The sequence below is a fragment of the Panthera tigris genome, chromosome B1 (genome assembly GCF_018350195.1).
Source record: "Panthera tigris isolate Pti1 chromosome B1, P.tigris_Pti1_mat1.1, whole genome shotgun sequence".
Taxonomy (NCBI): domain Eukaryota; kingdom Metazoa; phylum Chordata; class Mammalia; order Carnivora; family Felidae; genus Panthera; species Panthera tigris.
In genome coordinates this window covers 32,030,654-32,045,887 of record NC_056663.1, presented here as the reverse complement: position 1 = coordinate 32,045,887, position 15,234 = coordinate 32,030,654, and the positions used below count along the sequence as shown (strand labels likewise).

Sequence of the window (15,234 nt, the reverse complement as noted above, 5' to 3'; positions counted from 1 at the left end):
TTTTTTTTTGCAAAGTAGTTCTCTCACTGTGTGTGCACCCACCTCCCGTGGCGACTCTTTAAGGACCCTGTTCCTAAACCCGAGAAGCTCTCTGAGCCTCGGGCGGGAGCAGCGACATGATCTGTGCCGTCCAGCGCAAAACGAATACGCGCAGCCCCTTGCTCAGAAATGATTCAGGTTTTTCAAAAAGTCAACAGCAAAGCGCGCACCTAGCTGTTGTACACAGTGCAAACCCGCGGTCTGGTGGAAGGGGTTTGAGCAGACAGACGCTCCTGGCTCCTGGTTCCATCACATCCTTCCTGCGATTAGAGGCAGGTCACTAAGGCCCTAGAACCTCACTTTCCTCCCCCAAAACACGAGTTTAATAATCCCCATCCCTTCCGTTGCTGCCGGATTTTTTTTTTTTTAAGTCTCCAGCTTGAAGGCTATTGTCTAACGTGTTTTCAATTTTTCCACGGGGAAGAGAGCTCTGTATGTTTCGCCGGGGTGTGAATGGCAGGAAAGCCTTTTGGTGGATTAAATATGGGTCCTTCAAAGATTAAGGAAGGGGGCCGAGGGGGACTGCACTTCCTCTCATCTCCTAGCTGACACACTTTGCCTCTCTCTGTGTTTTTATTAGCTCGTGTCCTCAGTACATCAGTGGCAAGGGTGATGAAACCGGTGGCAGATTTAACTGCCAGGCAGCTGGGTCACTGCCCCGTGGGTCTTGTTGTCATGCTGCGATCTTAAAGTGACCACGGCTGTTTGGGCTGCTGCTTTCCCAAAGGCTCCGAGAGAGACCACTGAATAGTTAATCGGTGGGAAAGGAAAGGAAGAGGCTGTTGCTTGCAGAAAGCACAGAGAAGCTGCTTTGAAAAATCCCAAGGTGGCGGAGTATCAAGAACACGGTTCCTGCTGTGGGCAGCTGTGTGTGCGAAGGGCAGCCTGAGGGCTTAAAATCAAATCTCCAGCACGGGTTGGTGCCCCTCCCCTGGGGCCTTGGCAATAGAGGCTGAGGGCCTCAGCACTACAAAATGAAGAAACCCTCAATGCTATGGGATGAGGGTGATCATTTAGAGTTATCTTTATTGTTAGCAGCATCGGTGAATAATGTTTTCTAAGGCAGAAAAAAAAACAGAAGAAGAAGCAAGTGCTAAAGACTGGGAAAACAGGATGACTTATTTAACAGGAAAGAACCGCAGGCCCCTTACCTGAAACCTTCTCATGTCCCTCGGGTTTCCTGCTGTTTTCAAACAATTCTGATTGCACTTGAGGAAAAATTTGAGAAAGAATCTGCGAAGAGAAAGCAACGTGTTACACTCCGGAGTAAACAGTTTTTAAGAGAAAATAGATCTGCATTATATTAGATTTGATTGGAAAGCAATTGTGTTTCAAAGTCTGGGGAATTTCAGCCAGCCGCCTGGGAAGGAACACCCTGCCCCAACCCACTGCAATTTGCAAATTTGGATGTTTGCAATCACACGCCGGCTCCATCACCCGTTGAGGATTGTGAGGTGGCTCCCAAGCTGGGCTCCTGGTTGTACACCCGCCCCCCCACCCCCGCCACCCCCAGCCCGAGTTGCAAGGGCGCTCTGTCTCCCAAAAATAAGCCTTCCAAGGCAGCAGTGACTCCTGCCGCGCAAAGATGTCTTGCTCCGGGGTAAAAAAAAAATGGCATGACTTCACCCAGAATCCTGGGGTTCCTCACGCATGTGGCTTTCCGCAGGCCACACACACCTTCACGCTCGCACACCTCACACGTATCCCCTCACCCACAAAGGGCCCCTGATATTTTTAACCAATGTATATAAAAATCAGAAAACGGTATGTTGCCATCCAAAGGCAGATCGGTCTGTGCAGGAATACACTGGGGTTTTTATGATTAATAACAAGTGTGAATGTCCTCTCAGACCATCTGTAGATTATCCCGAAAAATACAAAGGCGCAGCATAATGGTCTCAGGTTATCATTCATAAGGCATATTTTAAAGCCCACAGCCTCTGAAATAAACTATTTGTGCAGGTTTAAAATTGGGAACCTTTAATCAGACAAGGACATGGAACAACAACAAAAAAAAAAAAATGGCAGAGGTGGTCTTTTCAGCCATTTACCTATTTCATGTTTTGGATTTTGTTTCAAAACACAATAAGTTTCTCATTTATTTCACTTGCAGAGTCCTTTTCCTTAAAAAAAAAAAAAAAAAAAAATCCAGCTTTTGCAGTGTTAAAGTCCCAGGTGAGCTAGGCCTATTTCCCTTTCTGTTACTATGACAACGAAATTTTACCGCAGTCCCAAAGTCCCTCCAGAACTCTCACATCCATGCCTTGAATTAGAACTTTAAAGGAAAAGATATACATTTTTTCCCCAGGATTTACCAACAAAAATAAGTGGAAATCAACAATGCTTCCGAAAATTCTGTTTTAAAGCAACGGCTGGTGAGATGCTCTCAGGGTGACCTTCTGTTTATTTTCATTTTTTTTTAAAGAATCACACAAAAGAATTAGAGTGCGCTCCGGTTAATTGTATGTAGCACTTAAAGAAAAAAATAATAATAATAGCCCTAATGGAAAGATAAGCAGTACAGGATAAAGGAGGAGAGAGTGGGAACTGTATTCTGCACAGTGTTTTCTGTGTTGGAGTCTCTTTTACTCTAGATTCGCTAAAAATATTTGGCCAAGTGCTCCTGACCCCTATCTATGAATAAGGTGGGGTGTGAATTTGGAAATAACAGCTAAATTTTCTTTCATTCTGTTATGACATCTGCTTTTCACTTCTCTCTTTTAATCTTTACTGGGGCGGGGGTGGGAGTGGGGGGGTGGGGGGTGGGGCGGGGGTGGGAGTGAGGGTTGGGGGGTGGGGCGGGGGTGGGCATTACTTCCGGTGCCATGCAGCCACCCAGGGTCTCCAGCCGAGGTACCTCTGGAATGACAGGGCAGAGAAGATGTCCCGCACTGCTTTTTTTATTTTTTTTTTTCTTTTGCCCCTCACTGCTTTACGCAGTGTCCAAATTCACCACCTGCCTTTGCTCCCTAAAATGCAGTGAAATGCCTGCCCGTAGCACTCGGAGACCGAGCAGAATTCAAACATTTGATTTTTGTGAGGGGAAATGTTCCTCCGTTTGTGCATTCTCCGCAGAGGCAGCTACTGCCACTCACGACTCACGGAGATCCTTTAAAACTTGCTTTTTCTCACAGGAGTCCCCTTGCAAACAATAGCCCTCCCCCCCCCACCCCCTCACCCCCCCACCATGGGTGATTTACACCTTTTCCCCTCCTCAAACCAAATCAAGTGCCTTTTCTTACCAAGTCCTTGATGTTTGGAAAGTTTTGCTTCAGCTGAGCTCCTTATAATGCACTCTCTGTGTGTTAGACTTTCCCTTACCTGCCCTACTCTCTCCCTGAAATGTATCTGGTGAAGACATTAATGTTCGCGAAGGCATTATTATGCGCATGGTGTGGTAGGTGGAAAAGTGCAAAAAAAATAAATGCTTACAAGAAATCAAATTGATTGGGGGAAATGAGGGGCCTGCCGAAAGGCTCGATTCATTTTCAATTAGGAGTTCTTTGGATGGAAAGTTTTGACTCTTTTGCTGGCCTGGGATTGGAGTTTGTAACCTAGACAGCCCCCTGCACAGTAGGGATATAACCCTCTGTTCACAAAGGAGAAGGGAGTGGTGGCGGGGTAAGTCAAGCGGGGAGGGAGAGAGAAAATTCTCTTAAGTTGTACAGTACTTTCTAAAGGAAGGCACAGCGACTTCTAAATGGCTAGCTCCAGAAACTATGGCCTGGATATTTTATATGTGAACCTAAAAATTAATGTAAAGGAATTCTGGGGTTTACTGATGTCTCCAATTTTTTCTCTTCCTTTTCCTGCTGTCTTCCACCTCCCTCGCCCACACCCCCTCCACCCACCGTGCTCAGGGGCTTGCTAGAGAACCCTTTACTAACTATACCATCCATTAGCCACAGGCAGGGAACAAATCCCCTGGGTCTGGATCCCTCCGAAGCCACAGCTGCCTGGAAAATGTCAGCACTCTGCACTCAGAAACGGGAAACCAAAATGAATTACAAGATTCGGACCAAATGTGCAGATTCTCATCAGGATGGATGTTGTTATTTCCACTTTCTCCAAACAGTGTTGACTCCATAAATATTATAGCCACTCAGCATATAGTACACTTTGCAAGGCTTCTGATCTCATTCCTGAGGAGCGAACTCTAACAACTGCAGGACTGTCCTTGTTTTATAGACGCAGGGAGGTGGGATCAGAATGTGAACTCGAGCCATCAGCTTTCAACCTGGTTCCTAGGTCCGCTGAGGCAACCTAGGGTACCAAAAGGCATTCCTGCACTCCACAAATATATATTAAATGCTGACAGGGTTCTAGTCTTGACCTGCTACCAACCAGCTATGTAACCAGGTTACCTCACTTCCCTGGGCCTCAGTTTCTTCCGCTGGGTTTAACTGGATGATCTCCAGGACTGAGGCAACATTAACGTTCTATGATCACAAAGTCAAGCGTGTAGAGCTGAGAGCCCTCCAGAAATGGCTGCACTGATAGAAGAAAGCACTGAAGACAAAAAGACCCCGATTCACTAAAGTCCAAGTGGGATGTTTGCAGGGTTTTCTAGAGATAGGGCAAACCCACTGATCTGAGATTGTGGAAAAATAACTAACTAAACAACAAAATAAGGCAGGACAGCTGATGGATGGAAAGTGAGGCATCTTAGGTGATGCCTTGGTCAGAGCAGGTGGTACCCTGGGGCTTGGCAGGCAAACTGCTGAGTGTCCATTCTCTTAAGACCCCTTCTGGATGCTTCTGAGGCAGGAGAAGGTGGCTCAGGAACATCACAGGTCAAAGCCACCTCTGTCCCTGCTCACCATTCTGGGTTGGACCAGCGGCTGAAGGGTGTCGGGATCACAGAAGGGACGGAAAGGAAGTTTGTCTCCTCTGTGCTATACCCTGAGCTAGGTGCTTCATATACAGCGCATTATTTTTTTCTTGCAACAACTTTATGACTGATGAATCGTCTCACAGCCACGAAAAACAAAGGCACCAAGATTTTTAAGACACTTGCCCAAGATCACACAGCTTGTCCGTGGCAGAAACAAGGATTTGAACCTGGGTCTTTCTCGCAGCAAGCTCCATCTGGCGTTCTATGTTTCCTGAACCAATTAGATTACGGCAATGATTGCACAGCTCTGTGAACAGATTAGAAGCCATGGAACTGTACACGTTAAATGGGTGACCTTTATAGTGTGTCAGTTATATCTCAAAACAGCTGTTTTAAAACAAAATGCTCAGGAAGGAAGGAAGAGGGAAGGAGGGAGGAAGGAAGGAAAGGGAAGGAGGGAGGGAGAGAGGGACAGAGGGAGGTAAGGGGAGGGGGGAGGAAAGAAAGAGAACCACGTGAAGATTCTGGTTTCTTGGTGAGAGGGCTATAGCATCGCCAGAGGGAAACATTAGGTCAAAGACAGTTGCATGGAAGTCAATGCCTACTAATGAAAGTCATGTATTTACCTATCTGATCAACTGCAAAGTATATAGTAAATTCCACAGAAGTTCAAGCACGATGGTAAATCAGATGGACAAAATCTTTGCCCTCATGGAGCACACAATCAACCTCTTCAAAATATACTTCTTCAGATTGTGAGAGGCGTCTGGAGACCCCTGAATATGGGTCTACGATCTCACGGGATCTCCTAGTACCCCAGAAATCTCTTCTCCCAATCTGGAATACTGGAACACGCATCACTGTTTAAGAGTAGAATGAAAGTTCTAGAAGGGTGGGTCTAGAAGTGTCCTGAGCCCTTCCCGAAAGGAACCTGAGTTTAAAACTGGTTGCAGAAATAGGGCGCTGAGTGACGGCCTGGAGGGTGGGAGAAGCGGGGCGGGCAGGACATGTCTCTAAACCCAAGGAAGGGCAATTACTCAGTATTCACGCCGGATTCCAGAATTATAACCAACGATCCGACTAGTACGAAACCCAGCAGAATTCTGTCCAGATTTGTGGTAGAGGTCATTCAATTCACCTCCCATTTGAAATCCAAGATCTAGCGCCTTCTAAAAAAATTGCAATACGAAAAGTGTTGCAGAGAGCACTGTGGGAAGACATGAACGTCTGCAAGGAAAAGATTAGACAGGGATGCGTATCAAAAGAATGTGAACTGGGGTGCCTGGGTGGCTCAGTCGGTTGGGTGTCCGACTTCCGCTCAGGTCATGATCTCGCGGTCCGTGAGTTCGAGCCCCGCGTCGGGCTCTGGGCTGACAGCTCAGAGTCTGGAGCCTGTTTCGGATTCTGTGTCTCCCTCTCTCTCTGCCCCTCCCCTGTTCCTTACTCTATACAAAATAATGTGTAAAATACCTTTCACTTTGAAACCTTTTCCCTTAAAAAACATATCTAATTCTGCCTATGCTGGAAATAATTCCTGCAGTACAACGATCACATGTTATACACCACAAAGATGAGAATACCCCCACCCTCTCCAAAAGCCAAGAGCAAGGGGTGCTCTCTCTGGTTCTCTCTCTCTCTCTCTGCCACGATGGCCACATAAGCAGGCTGGCTCACTGAAGCCTGAGCCATATGTAGACTGGATATGCCTCACAAACCGTGTAGGTGTTTAAAGGCCGAAGTCCAATGATTTTCGAGGAAGACACATGTTATCTGGATTAACTACTAAACCGCCTTTTCTAGAGTCCAATAAATTAAAATACAATTGGCTCCCACTGCTTGTGGGTGCTTCTGAAAAGAAGGTTAACTCCTGTCCTTTAAGGCACTCATACCATTTCTGAGAACTATCAAATGTAGGGAGAGGCCGGATCATCCAGTCATATTTGAAAGAAATGAGCAGTTGCCTCTCTTGTCCCAGGGCCCTGTCACGCTTGGATCCTCGGGGGACTAGGCAGGATGAGGGGCCATTTTCTCACTCAGAACGTCCAACATGGCAGCTCCCTCTGCTTTACAAGGTAGGAAAACCCCTAAGTGCTGGGTTTCCACTTGAGACCAGTAAAAAAACATGATGATAATGCTCCAGCTTTAATCTAGGTCTTAACTGTAACATCCTCTTTGAACCTTCTGACAACAGACAGAACGCATTTTCCTCTCCCAAAAGCCTACAACAGAATCCAAATCCTGGCGGCCAAAGTGAGATGAAGGGCAGCAGTGGGCCCCATGCTTGGCTCAAAGATGACATTGCCCTTGATAAATCTATTGATTGTTTAGGTATCAGCCCAAGGAAGAAAGGGCCCTGAAGCTTTAAGGGCCTTGTGAAGGCTCTCATTCAAGTCCACAAAAATTAAGAGACTCTGGTAGGGGGGGTGGTCAAACTCCCCATTGGCTCTTGCTGTGCCTTAAAAACTTGACAATGGGGCATCTGGGAATGGTTGGAACTTGACATCTGCTTGGTAAGATGACAGCCAAAGCAAAGGTTCAAGAAGATCCATGGAAAGGGGGGATAACTGAAAAATGTTGACTGGGATCTTTAGGCTTAAATCAAATACTCATTTCTCTAAGCTGATTTTCTAGGTGATCTATTTATTTAAACAGTCCCTTAAAATGTAAATATAAATACATGAACAGAGCAGACAGAATCTTTAATCTCCACAGGCATCCCTATGGAAGAGTTTTATTACCATTAAAGTTTATCCACTTAGACTGCTTCGGTGAGAGGTCATTTCAGATCCGAAAAATGTAAGTTTACGGAAAATCTGGAAGCACTACATTGTCTTACAACTACACTCAACCCCTCTCACTCCCCATGGTTGAAAGACTAATTACGGAGATGACTGTAATAACAATAAATAAAGAACCCACATTCGTCGACCTCATATTATGTGCCACGTGTGATTGTATTTAACCCACCCACCTCTGAGAGTAGGAGAATGAACATCTCCGTTTTACAGGGGAGAGGAACAACACTCACACAGGTGAGATTACTTGTCCAAGGTCAAACAGCTAATACGTAGAAGAGCTAGGAGAGGAACTCTGCTTCGTCTGACTCTTAGAAAAACATGGCTCCGGTGGGAGGTTGGCTGTGCTTCTTTTTTTCTTGTTGTCTTTAATGTTTTCAATGTATATTTATTTTTGAGAAAGAGAGAAAGAGCACAAGTGAAGGAGGAGCAGAGAGAGAGACAGACAGACAGAGAGAATCCCAAGCAGGCTCCAGGCTCCGAGCCAGCAGCACAGAGCCCGATGCAGGGCTCGAACCCACGAACCATGAGATGACGACCTGAGCCGAAGTGGGACGCTCAACCGACTGAACCACCCAGGCGACCTTGGCCGTGCTTCTTTTGAAGAAAAGGGTAGGACGTACGGCCAAGTGGCTCTTTGCTTCAGGGACTAGGGCCTCACTGATCTATGGGGGGATCATGTGACATCCTTCACCTTATTCCGTGGAAAGGAGAGTAAAGTCATTCTTCATGTCACAAAACAAAACAAGCAGGCAAAAGTCTATCAGGTATCCGAAAACAAGACATCCCAAGAACCCACGTGGTCCAAACATGACATGACCCAAAGAGTTACAGCCTTCTAGAAAAAGAACACAAAATACTTCTTGAGTGGATGATGAAGATTAGGGGTCGTTTGTCCATCAAGACTGTGGAGGGAAGGGGCACCCGGGTGGCTCAGTCAGGTAAGCATCCAACTCTTTGTTTCAGCTCAGGTCACGATCTCACCGTTTCGTGAGTTCGAGCCCCGCATGTGTCGGGCCCTGTGCTGCCAACGTTGGAGCCTGCTTGGGATTCTCTCTCTCCGTCATTCTCTGCCCCTCCCCCACTCATGCTCTCTCTGTCTCTCTTAAACAAATAAATCAACTTAAAAAAATAAAAGACTATGGAGACAGAAAAGGCTGGGAGTCGAATGTGCAACATGAGCAGTTGAATTAAATCTTGGAAAACATTTTTTGAGAGTCAAGTCACCAAGCTAAATTTTGAAAGCATTACCCAAGGGACCGAGGAGGCTCTCCTACATTGGAGATTTTTTAATAGACCAGCAAGTTCATTTCTTTGGCCGCAGATAATTTCGGTCTTATATATGGCAGCTCACTGGGGTGTCCCCACCAAGTCACTGCCACACGACATCAAGGCTTCTGCAATTACTGTTATTATTTTTTGCTTGCTTTGTATTTATTGTAAAAAAAGTTAGGGACCTTCAGTTTCTTCCTCTGTAACCTGACCCCCTGCGCCAGTGGTGAGGATTAATTATCCATGCCAAGTGTTTGGGTAAACACCTGGGCTGGGACATAGTAACTTAGCGCCCTCACCTTTCCATAGGCGAACTTACGGCACCTCGCCTCGAATTGCCCCTTCTTCCCCACCACATGTGAAAATGGCTCATTTTCTAAACAAAATTATACCAGAGGGAGTTGCCATAAATTCAGATCTGGTTTTCTCTGCATTGATTACCTCTCCAGTATTAATATACACTCTACTGAAAGATCTTCCCTTAATTTTCAGGGAGAGATCGTCTGTTTGTTTGTTTTTTAAGTTTTTTAATGTTTATTTTTAAGAAAGAGAGAGAGAGCGTGAGCAGGAGAGGGGCAGAGAGCGAGGGAGACACGGAACTCAAAACGGGCTCCAATAGCACAGAGCCCCACATGAGACTTGAGCTCATGAACCGTGAGATCAAGACCTTAACTGACTGAGCCACCCAGGCACCCCTATTTTATTATTTTTTTAATGTTTATTTATTTTTGAGAGAGAGAGAGAGAGAGAGAATGAGCAGGGTTGGGGAAGAGAGAGTGGGGGACAGAGGATCTGAAGCAGGCTCCGCACTGACCACAGCAAGCCCGATGTGGGGTTCGAACTCACGGACCAAAGTTGGATGCTCAACTGACGGAGCCACCCGGGCATGGCTTTTTATACCGTAAAAAGAAAAAAAAAAATGCCATTAAATCTATCACAACAGATCGTAGGAAGAGAGCAACAGCAGAGGACCGTGGGTCAGAGTCCTCATCCGCGTTTTCCGCAAACTACGGTCAGGCAAAACAATTCGGTTCCTCACTGGCAGCGGGCCCCATCAGATCATTTTCTATCCGGCGTTCACTCCAATCACAAGCTCCTGGAAGTGGCACTTCAGTTTGGCACTTCAGTTTCAGATTCTTCATTACCAAACACACCGCCTCTCCAGTGGACCAGGAGGGAGCGACTCCCCCCACTGTGTAATTCTGACTCTGTATTGATAGACTCCATTTCCGAGCCATTTCGGGATTTCTTCCGAAGTGAGTGTCTCCCAGAGCTCAAGTGCAAACAACCGACCGTCAACAGTCGCTGAGTTGCCAAAACAAGGGGCCACTTTGATTCTCCACGTCTGACCAATAACACCCTATAGTTTCTGAGGACCTGGGGTTATGTGGCGGGAGGTTTTTTTGTCTTTTTTTTTTCCTTCTAGAGTCAGACACACATCCTCACTCCCCTGAATTCCATTACTTGGCAACATGAGGCTCGTAGGAAAAGAATCTCCAAGGAGAAGTCCTTGTTTTTGCACTCGGATGAAAATCTGACACCATTAATGAAAATAATAATTGAACTCTTTGGGCTTGAATTGGAGTGAAACAGAACGCTAAGCGCATGTTTGTAATTCCAATTGTTCTCAGAAAGTGTCTTTGGAGGGCTCTTGGCAATGTGCGAGGTTCCAGCTTTTCCTTTTGTTTTTTGTTTGTGTGTTTGTTTTGCTTTGTTTTTAACCCGCATCCTCTTTTTGGCCGGATCCTTTCCTCTCCCTTCAGATCAATAAGAGGAAAAAAGACGGAGGGAAACCGAACGCGGTACCGGCTGACTTCAGGAAGCATCATTCAGGGAGACTTCAGAATTGGAATACAAATCTCTTTCCCTTTCTAACGCCCACGACGACTCGGATGAAGGAGAGAAATGAAGTTATTAGCCGGCCATCAGCTTAATGGGTCCTTGCCATCCTATTTCCTTAGCGCCCCTTCTCCCCTTGGGCAGCCTTCCCCTCCCCCTCCCGTGGCTCTGCCCTCCCTGTGAAGCTCATCTATGCTAGGCTGAGCAATGAACACCAATTACACCAAGAGCCCTTTGCTGCTGCCTGGTCCGCTGGTTTTACTGTTTTGCCAGATGGTTGAGGCCAATGTGTAAAACTCTCTACCCTACCATTAATTCATAACTTGGTAATAACTTTCCCACGGCTCCAGGAAATTGAAATGAAGTGCAAATGTGAATATTTGGAGAGGGAATCAAGGTTGGACAACTTTTCTACCTGCCAGCACAGATAACGGTCGGACAAAAAAGATATCCCTTTTTACACAGGTTGGAAGGTTACTTTCCTGAAACTAAGGCGGACCGACCCAATAGGCAATATTGGATAAAGTGGCGAGCAAAGTTCAGAGTTTGGGTCCCTCCTATCACCGCTTTCCCCCCGCAGTTTTTAGCTTTATGCTTACTGCACCTATGGGTCCACTCGCTAATGACCTTGAGTTTGAGCATCTATGTAATGCTATATGCTTATGACAGAGTCATAGATTAGCAGATATGAGTGCATTCTCTTGGTAAGACAGGACACCATCCAATGTTTTTTAGCATCATTAAACTAAAACTGACTTTTCACCTGCTCCCATACCATATGCAGCTGCAAATTTTTAAATTAAACTATGAAGCCATGCATAAATTTACATATATTACAGACTAGCCTCTCCATTTAACATGCAAATGTACTCCAATGTTTCAGAACACCTTCTGTCGCTAATTAATTTGCTGAATTATAATTAGACTAATCCTGCATAATTAATAAGCACAGATTTTTTTTTAATTTGTAAGCAGCTTGAGGAGATCATTCACTTCCTTCTATAAACTGCTAAGTAAGTGTTAAAAAAAATCTGGAAAGAACATGTGTGAAAAGGTATGTTTGATGTCGCATACAAACTCAAACTAGTGTGGAAGATACAGAAGTCAGTATTGAGAAAGGTACATATTTGAAGCCAACATTCAAACAATCAAAAAAATCTCACTCAGAGGATGGGGACTAATTCCCCCTTTGTCTCCTTGTATATAATGTTTTATTCTTTGCCGTCTATCCGTCGGATCTTGCAAGATCACAGAGGCGGGAGAGGATTAAAGTAACCGTATGTTGTATTAGGAGAGATAATGATATTAACACTCCACTGTATATCAAAACACTCTGTGCATGCTGGGTGCTTATAAGCCCCTTTGATGGTATTTGGAATCATTTTCATTTTGGCTGCCAAAAACACCCGAGATCCATCTAGTGGAAACAATTAAGTTCCATTAGTACTGTATCCATTCGGTAATGATTACAATGAAGGGTCCCTCTTTAATGCTGAAGAGTGCAGTCTCAAAGAAACGCACGCATCTGTGCGCTTGAAAACGTGAAACTATATAGTTTTACGACCGAGCACGAGGCTCAGTTTTGACCCGGAAAATAAACCAGGGGCAGGAGAGTCCAGGTATGGGTCGATAACTTGTTTGAAATTTTGAGGCAAGGCGGGAATCCGGAAGGCCAAAGTGTGCTTCACAGTCACACACATCGAGGACAAAGCTAGAAACACAAAGTGGGAAATGCATGTTCTGGCAGGGGGAGTGATCAAACTTTCAAAGAGAGGAGAAATAACAGGCTGGGAGAAAGCAGAGAGGTCCTTGGCCCTCCCACTCTGCAAAGTCACTAAGAGTAGCAGCCAAAAAAGATCGTTAGGCCAAAAGGACGGGGCCACTTGAAACGTGCCTGGCTGTCTATCACTGGAATGCAGGTTTTCACAGGGACTGCACACAACAGCAACTTCCGAAGAAGGGGAAACATTTTCCCAGGTCCGTTACCATATACTTCCTCATTACTAGGCAGCCAACATTTTTTTTTTTTTCACAAAGCTAGGACACAAGCTAGCTCAGGAGTGGAGATGAAAGTTTAAATGTTCTTTAACGGTTATTATTTATCTTTGAGAGGTGGGGGTGGGGGGAGGCGCAGAGAACAAGGAAGACACGATCTGAAGCAGGCTCCAGGCTCTGAGCTGTCAGCACAGGGCTGAAAGCAGGGCTCAAACTCACAAATGTTGAAATCGTGACCTGAGCCCAAGTCGGACGCTCAGCTGACCGAGCCACCCGGGCACCCCAGAGTGGAAATACAAGTTTAGACTTGCACTAGCCCCTCAGAGGCCTGTGGCCACTGCCAGGAGCCGATGCCAGGGGGTCAGACTGACAGGCGGCTCCTGCTTCTGCCCTGAGAGGCATTCATCTTATTTTTTCTTTTTCTTTTTTTTTTTTTTAACTTTTTTTTTAAGTTTATCTATTTTTGACAGAGACAGAGAGCGAGCATGAGCTGGGGAGGTGCAGAGAGAGAGAGGGAGGCCAAGAATCCGAAGCAGGCTCCAAGCTGTCAGCACAGAGCCCGATGCGGGGCTCGAACTCACGAACCGTGAGATCATGACCTGGGCGGAAGTTGGACGCTTAACCGACGGAGCCACCCAGGCGTCCGAGAGGCATTCGTCTTAGACCCCGGCTATGGCCTGGGGCTACTGCAGTGACTAAGCAGACTGAGAAAAATATTTTGAAAGCACCTGGAAAGAGTGCAACAATTTTTCTGAGCGAAGCGATGTTATTACTTGGATAGCTTGGAAGCCTAAGACACTGGGACGGGTTTTCAGAGTCAAACCATAGCCTTTGCCTTTGGTTTCCACCTGAGGAGATTAAAATGGTTTTGGGCAGGTTTGTAAAAGCCTAAAAGAAAGGGAGCTGTCTGTGTATCTCGTAGTGACTCAGAAGGAACATAACAACAGCTGGAATAATGCTATTAATAAGAGGCAAAAATTATCTTCGGTCAAAAACTACACACATGGCCATGGAGATCCCGAATAACATCTTCACCTTTCAAGAAAACCCACTGTAATATAGCGTGCTCGTCTTTCAAACTCCCCACATCCCATTTTTGATGGTCATAGTAGGAAACCTGGTTTCTGTGTAGTCGGGAACGGGTGCGGGTCTGTTTTGCTAAAGCGAGTAAAGGGCTTAATCGTTAAATTCTGACTGAAAGGGAGGGCCTCCCCCCTTCCTCCTTGCAGTGTTGGACCAAGGACGCCACATCGTCTCTGCAGCAGAGCTTAGAGATGGAAAGAGCCGGAAGGTCACCCAGTCAAGCCCCACGTATGGACAGGCAAATGATCTGGTTTTGGTTTTGGTTTTCTTGGCTATTTTCTCCAGCTTTACCCAGCCAATTTCGAAATACGTACCAGGGGGAGAGAGCCGAGAGAAAGCAGTTGTGGCCCATGCACAGTCAGGTTTTGAGACATTCCTGACAACTTATTAGGGAGAAAGAGAAACGACTTTGTGGCCTTTAAACACTAAGGTGTAAAGCAATTCGTTAACAAACCCACATCACTTGTGGCTAATGGGTTTTTTTCCCCCTCGTATATACATTCCAGGAAATTCCTCTAATTTTACTCTTTACCGGGAAGATCTCCCCCCACCCTTGACTATCACTCCGAGTTTCTTCTCGTGATTCGTTCTGTCTCCATCCCTCTGTCTCCCCAGTTCTTAAATTCAGGATGGCGTGTTGTGCTTTTCAAGAGTCGTGGCGGGGGGGGGGGAGGTGAGTTGGGAAGAAGGGGTGGCCAGAGCAAAGAAGCCAAGATGATAATGACATCAAAGCTCTACCTCATCTGAAATGTATGACGGCTTGCCTCCACCGTAGCCGTGAAGACCCACATTCACAGTTAATGCAACCTTCATGCCAAAAAAAGGAAACAAGAAAGAATGTGTAACCTGACAGGTAGCAGGTGGTACATATGGAATTATCATTGGCTATTAACACGAGGTCGGGTATCATATTAGCCACTTTCAGACTACATTTGCCAAACCCACATAAAAATATAAAACCAGGTATTTCAATATTCTGTCACTCCCTTAGCAAAACAGATTTTCTTATATTACTCATAGTAGAGTCAGCCGGCTTTCATTAGAATTTTTTTAAGGTTTTTTTTTTTTTCCTTAAAGAAGCACTAAACCTAAATGATATAAGAGAGAAACTAGGACAAAAATCAGGTCAAGAATTTGATACAAAAAGCATCCAGATAAAGCTAATAATATTCCAGAGTGTTGTCAGTATCGCGGCCGATGATGACATTTGTCTAATCTCAACCCGACCCCTAGATCTACATGAGGTCCCAGGAATCAGGTATTATTTCTGATTTTTTTTTTTTTTTCATTCAAACTTTGCTGATTCTAAAACCTGTCTTTACTTTCTGGGTATCACTCACTTTCTGGAAACTTCCAAATCTTAGTACCAAAAATGGA

General features: G+C 45.5%; 1 protein-coding gene across 8 annotated transcripts in view; it reads right to left on the bottom strand.

Annotated features, from left to right (window-relative positions):
* The window catches only part of EBF2 (EBF transcription factor 2), a 191,220-nt gene that overhangs the window by 56,527 nt on the left and 119,459 nt on the right, over positions 1 to 15,234 (bottom strand). For all 8 annotated transcript variants that reach the window (XM_042983190.1, XM_042983193.1, XM_042983189.1 and 5 more), the window contains one exon: positions 1,191 to 1,272. In XM_042983190.1, the coding sequence (XP_042839124.1) occupies positions 1,191 to 1,272 (82 nt within the window). The remainder of the gene's footprint in view (positions 1 to 1,190; positions 1,273 to 15,234) is intronic.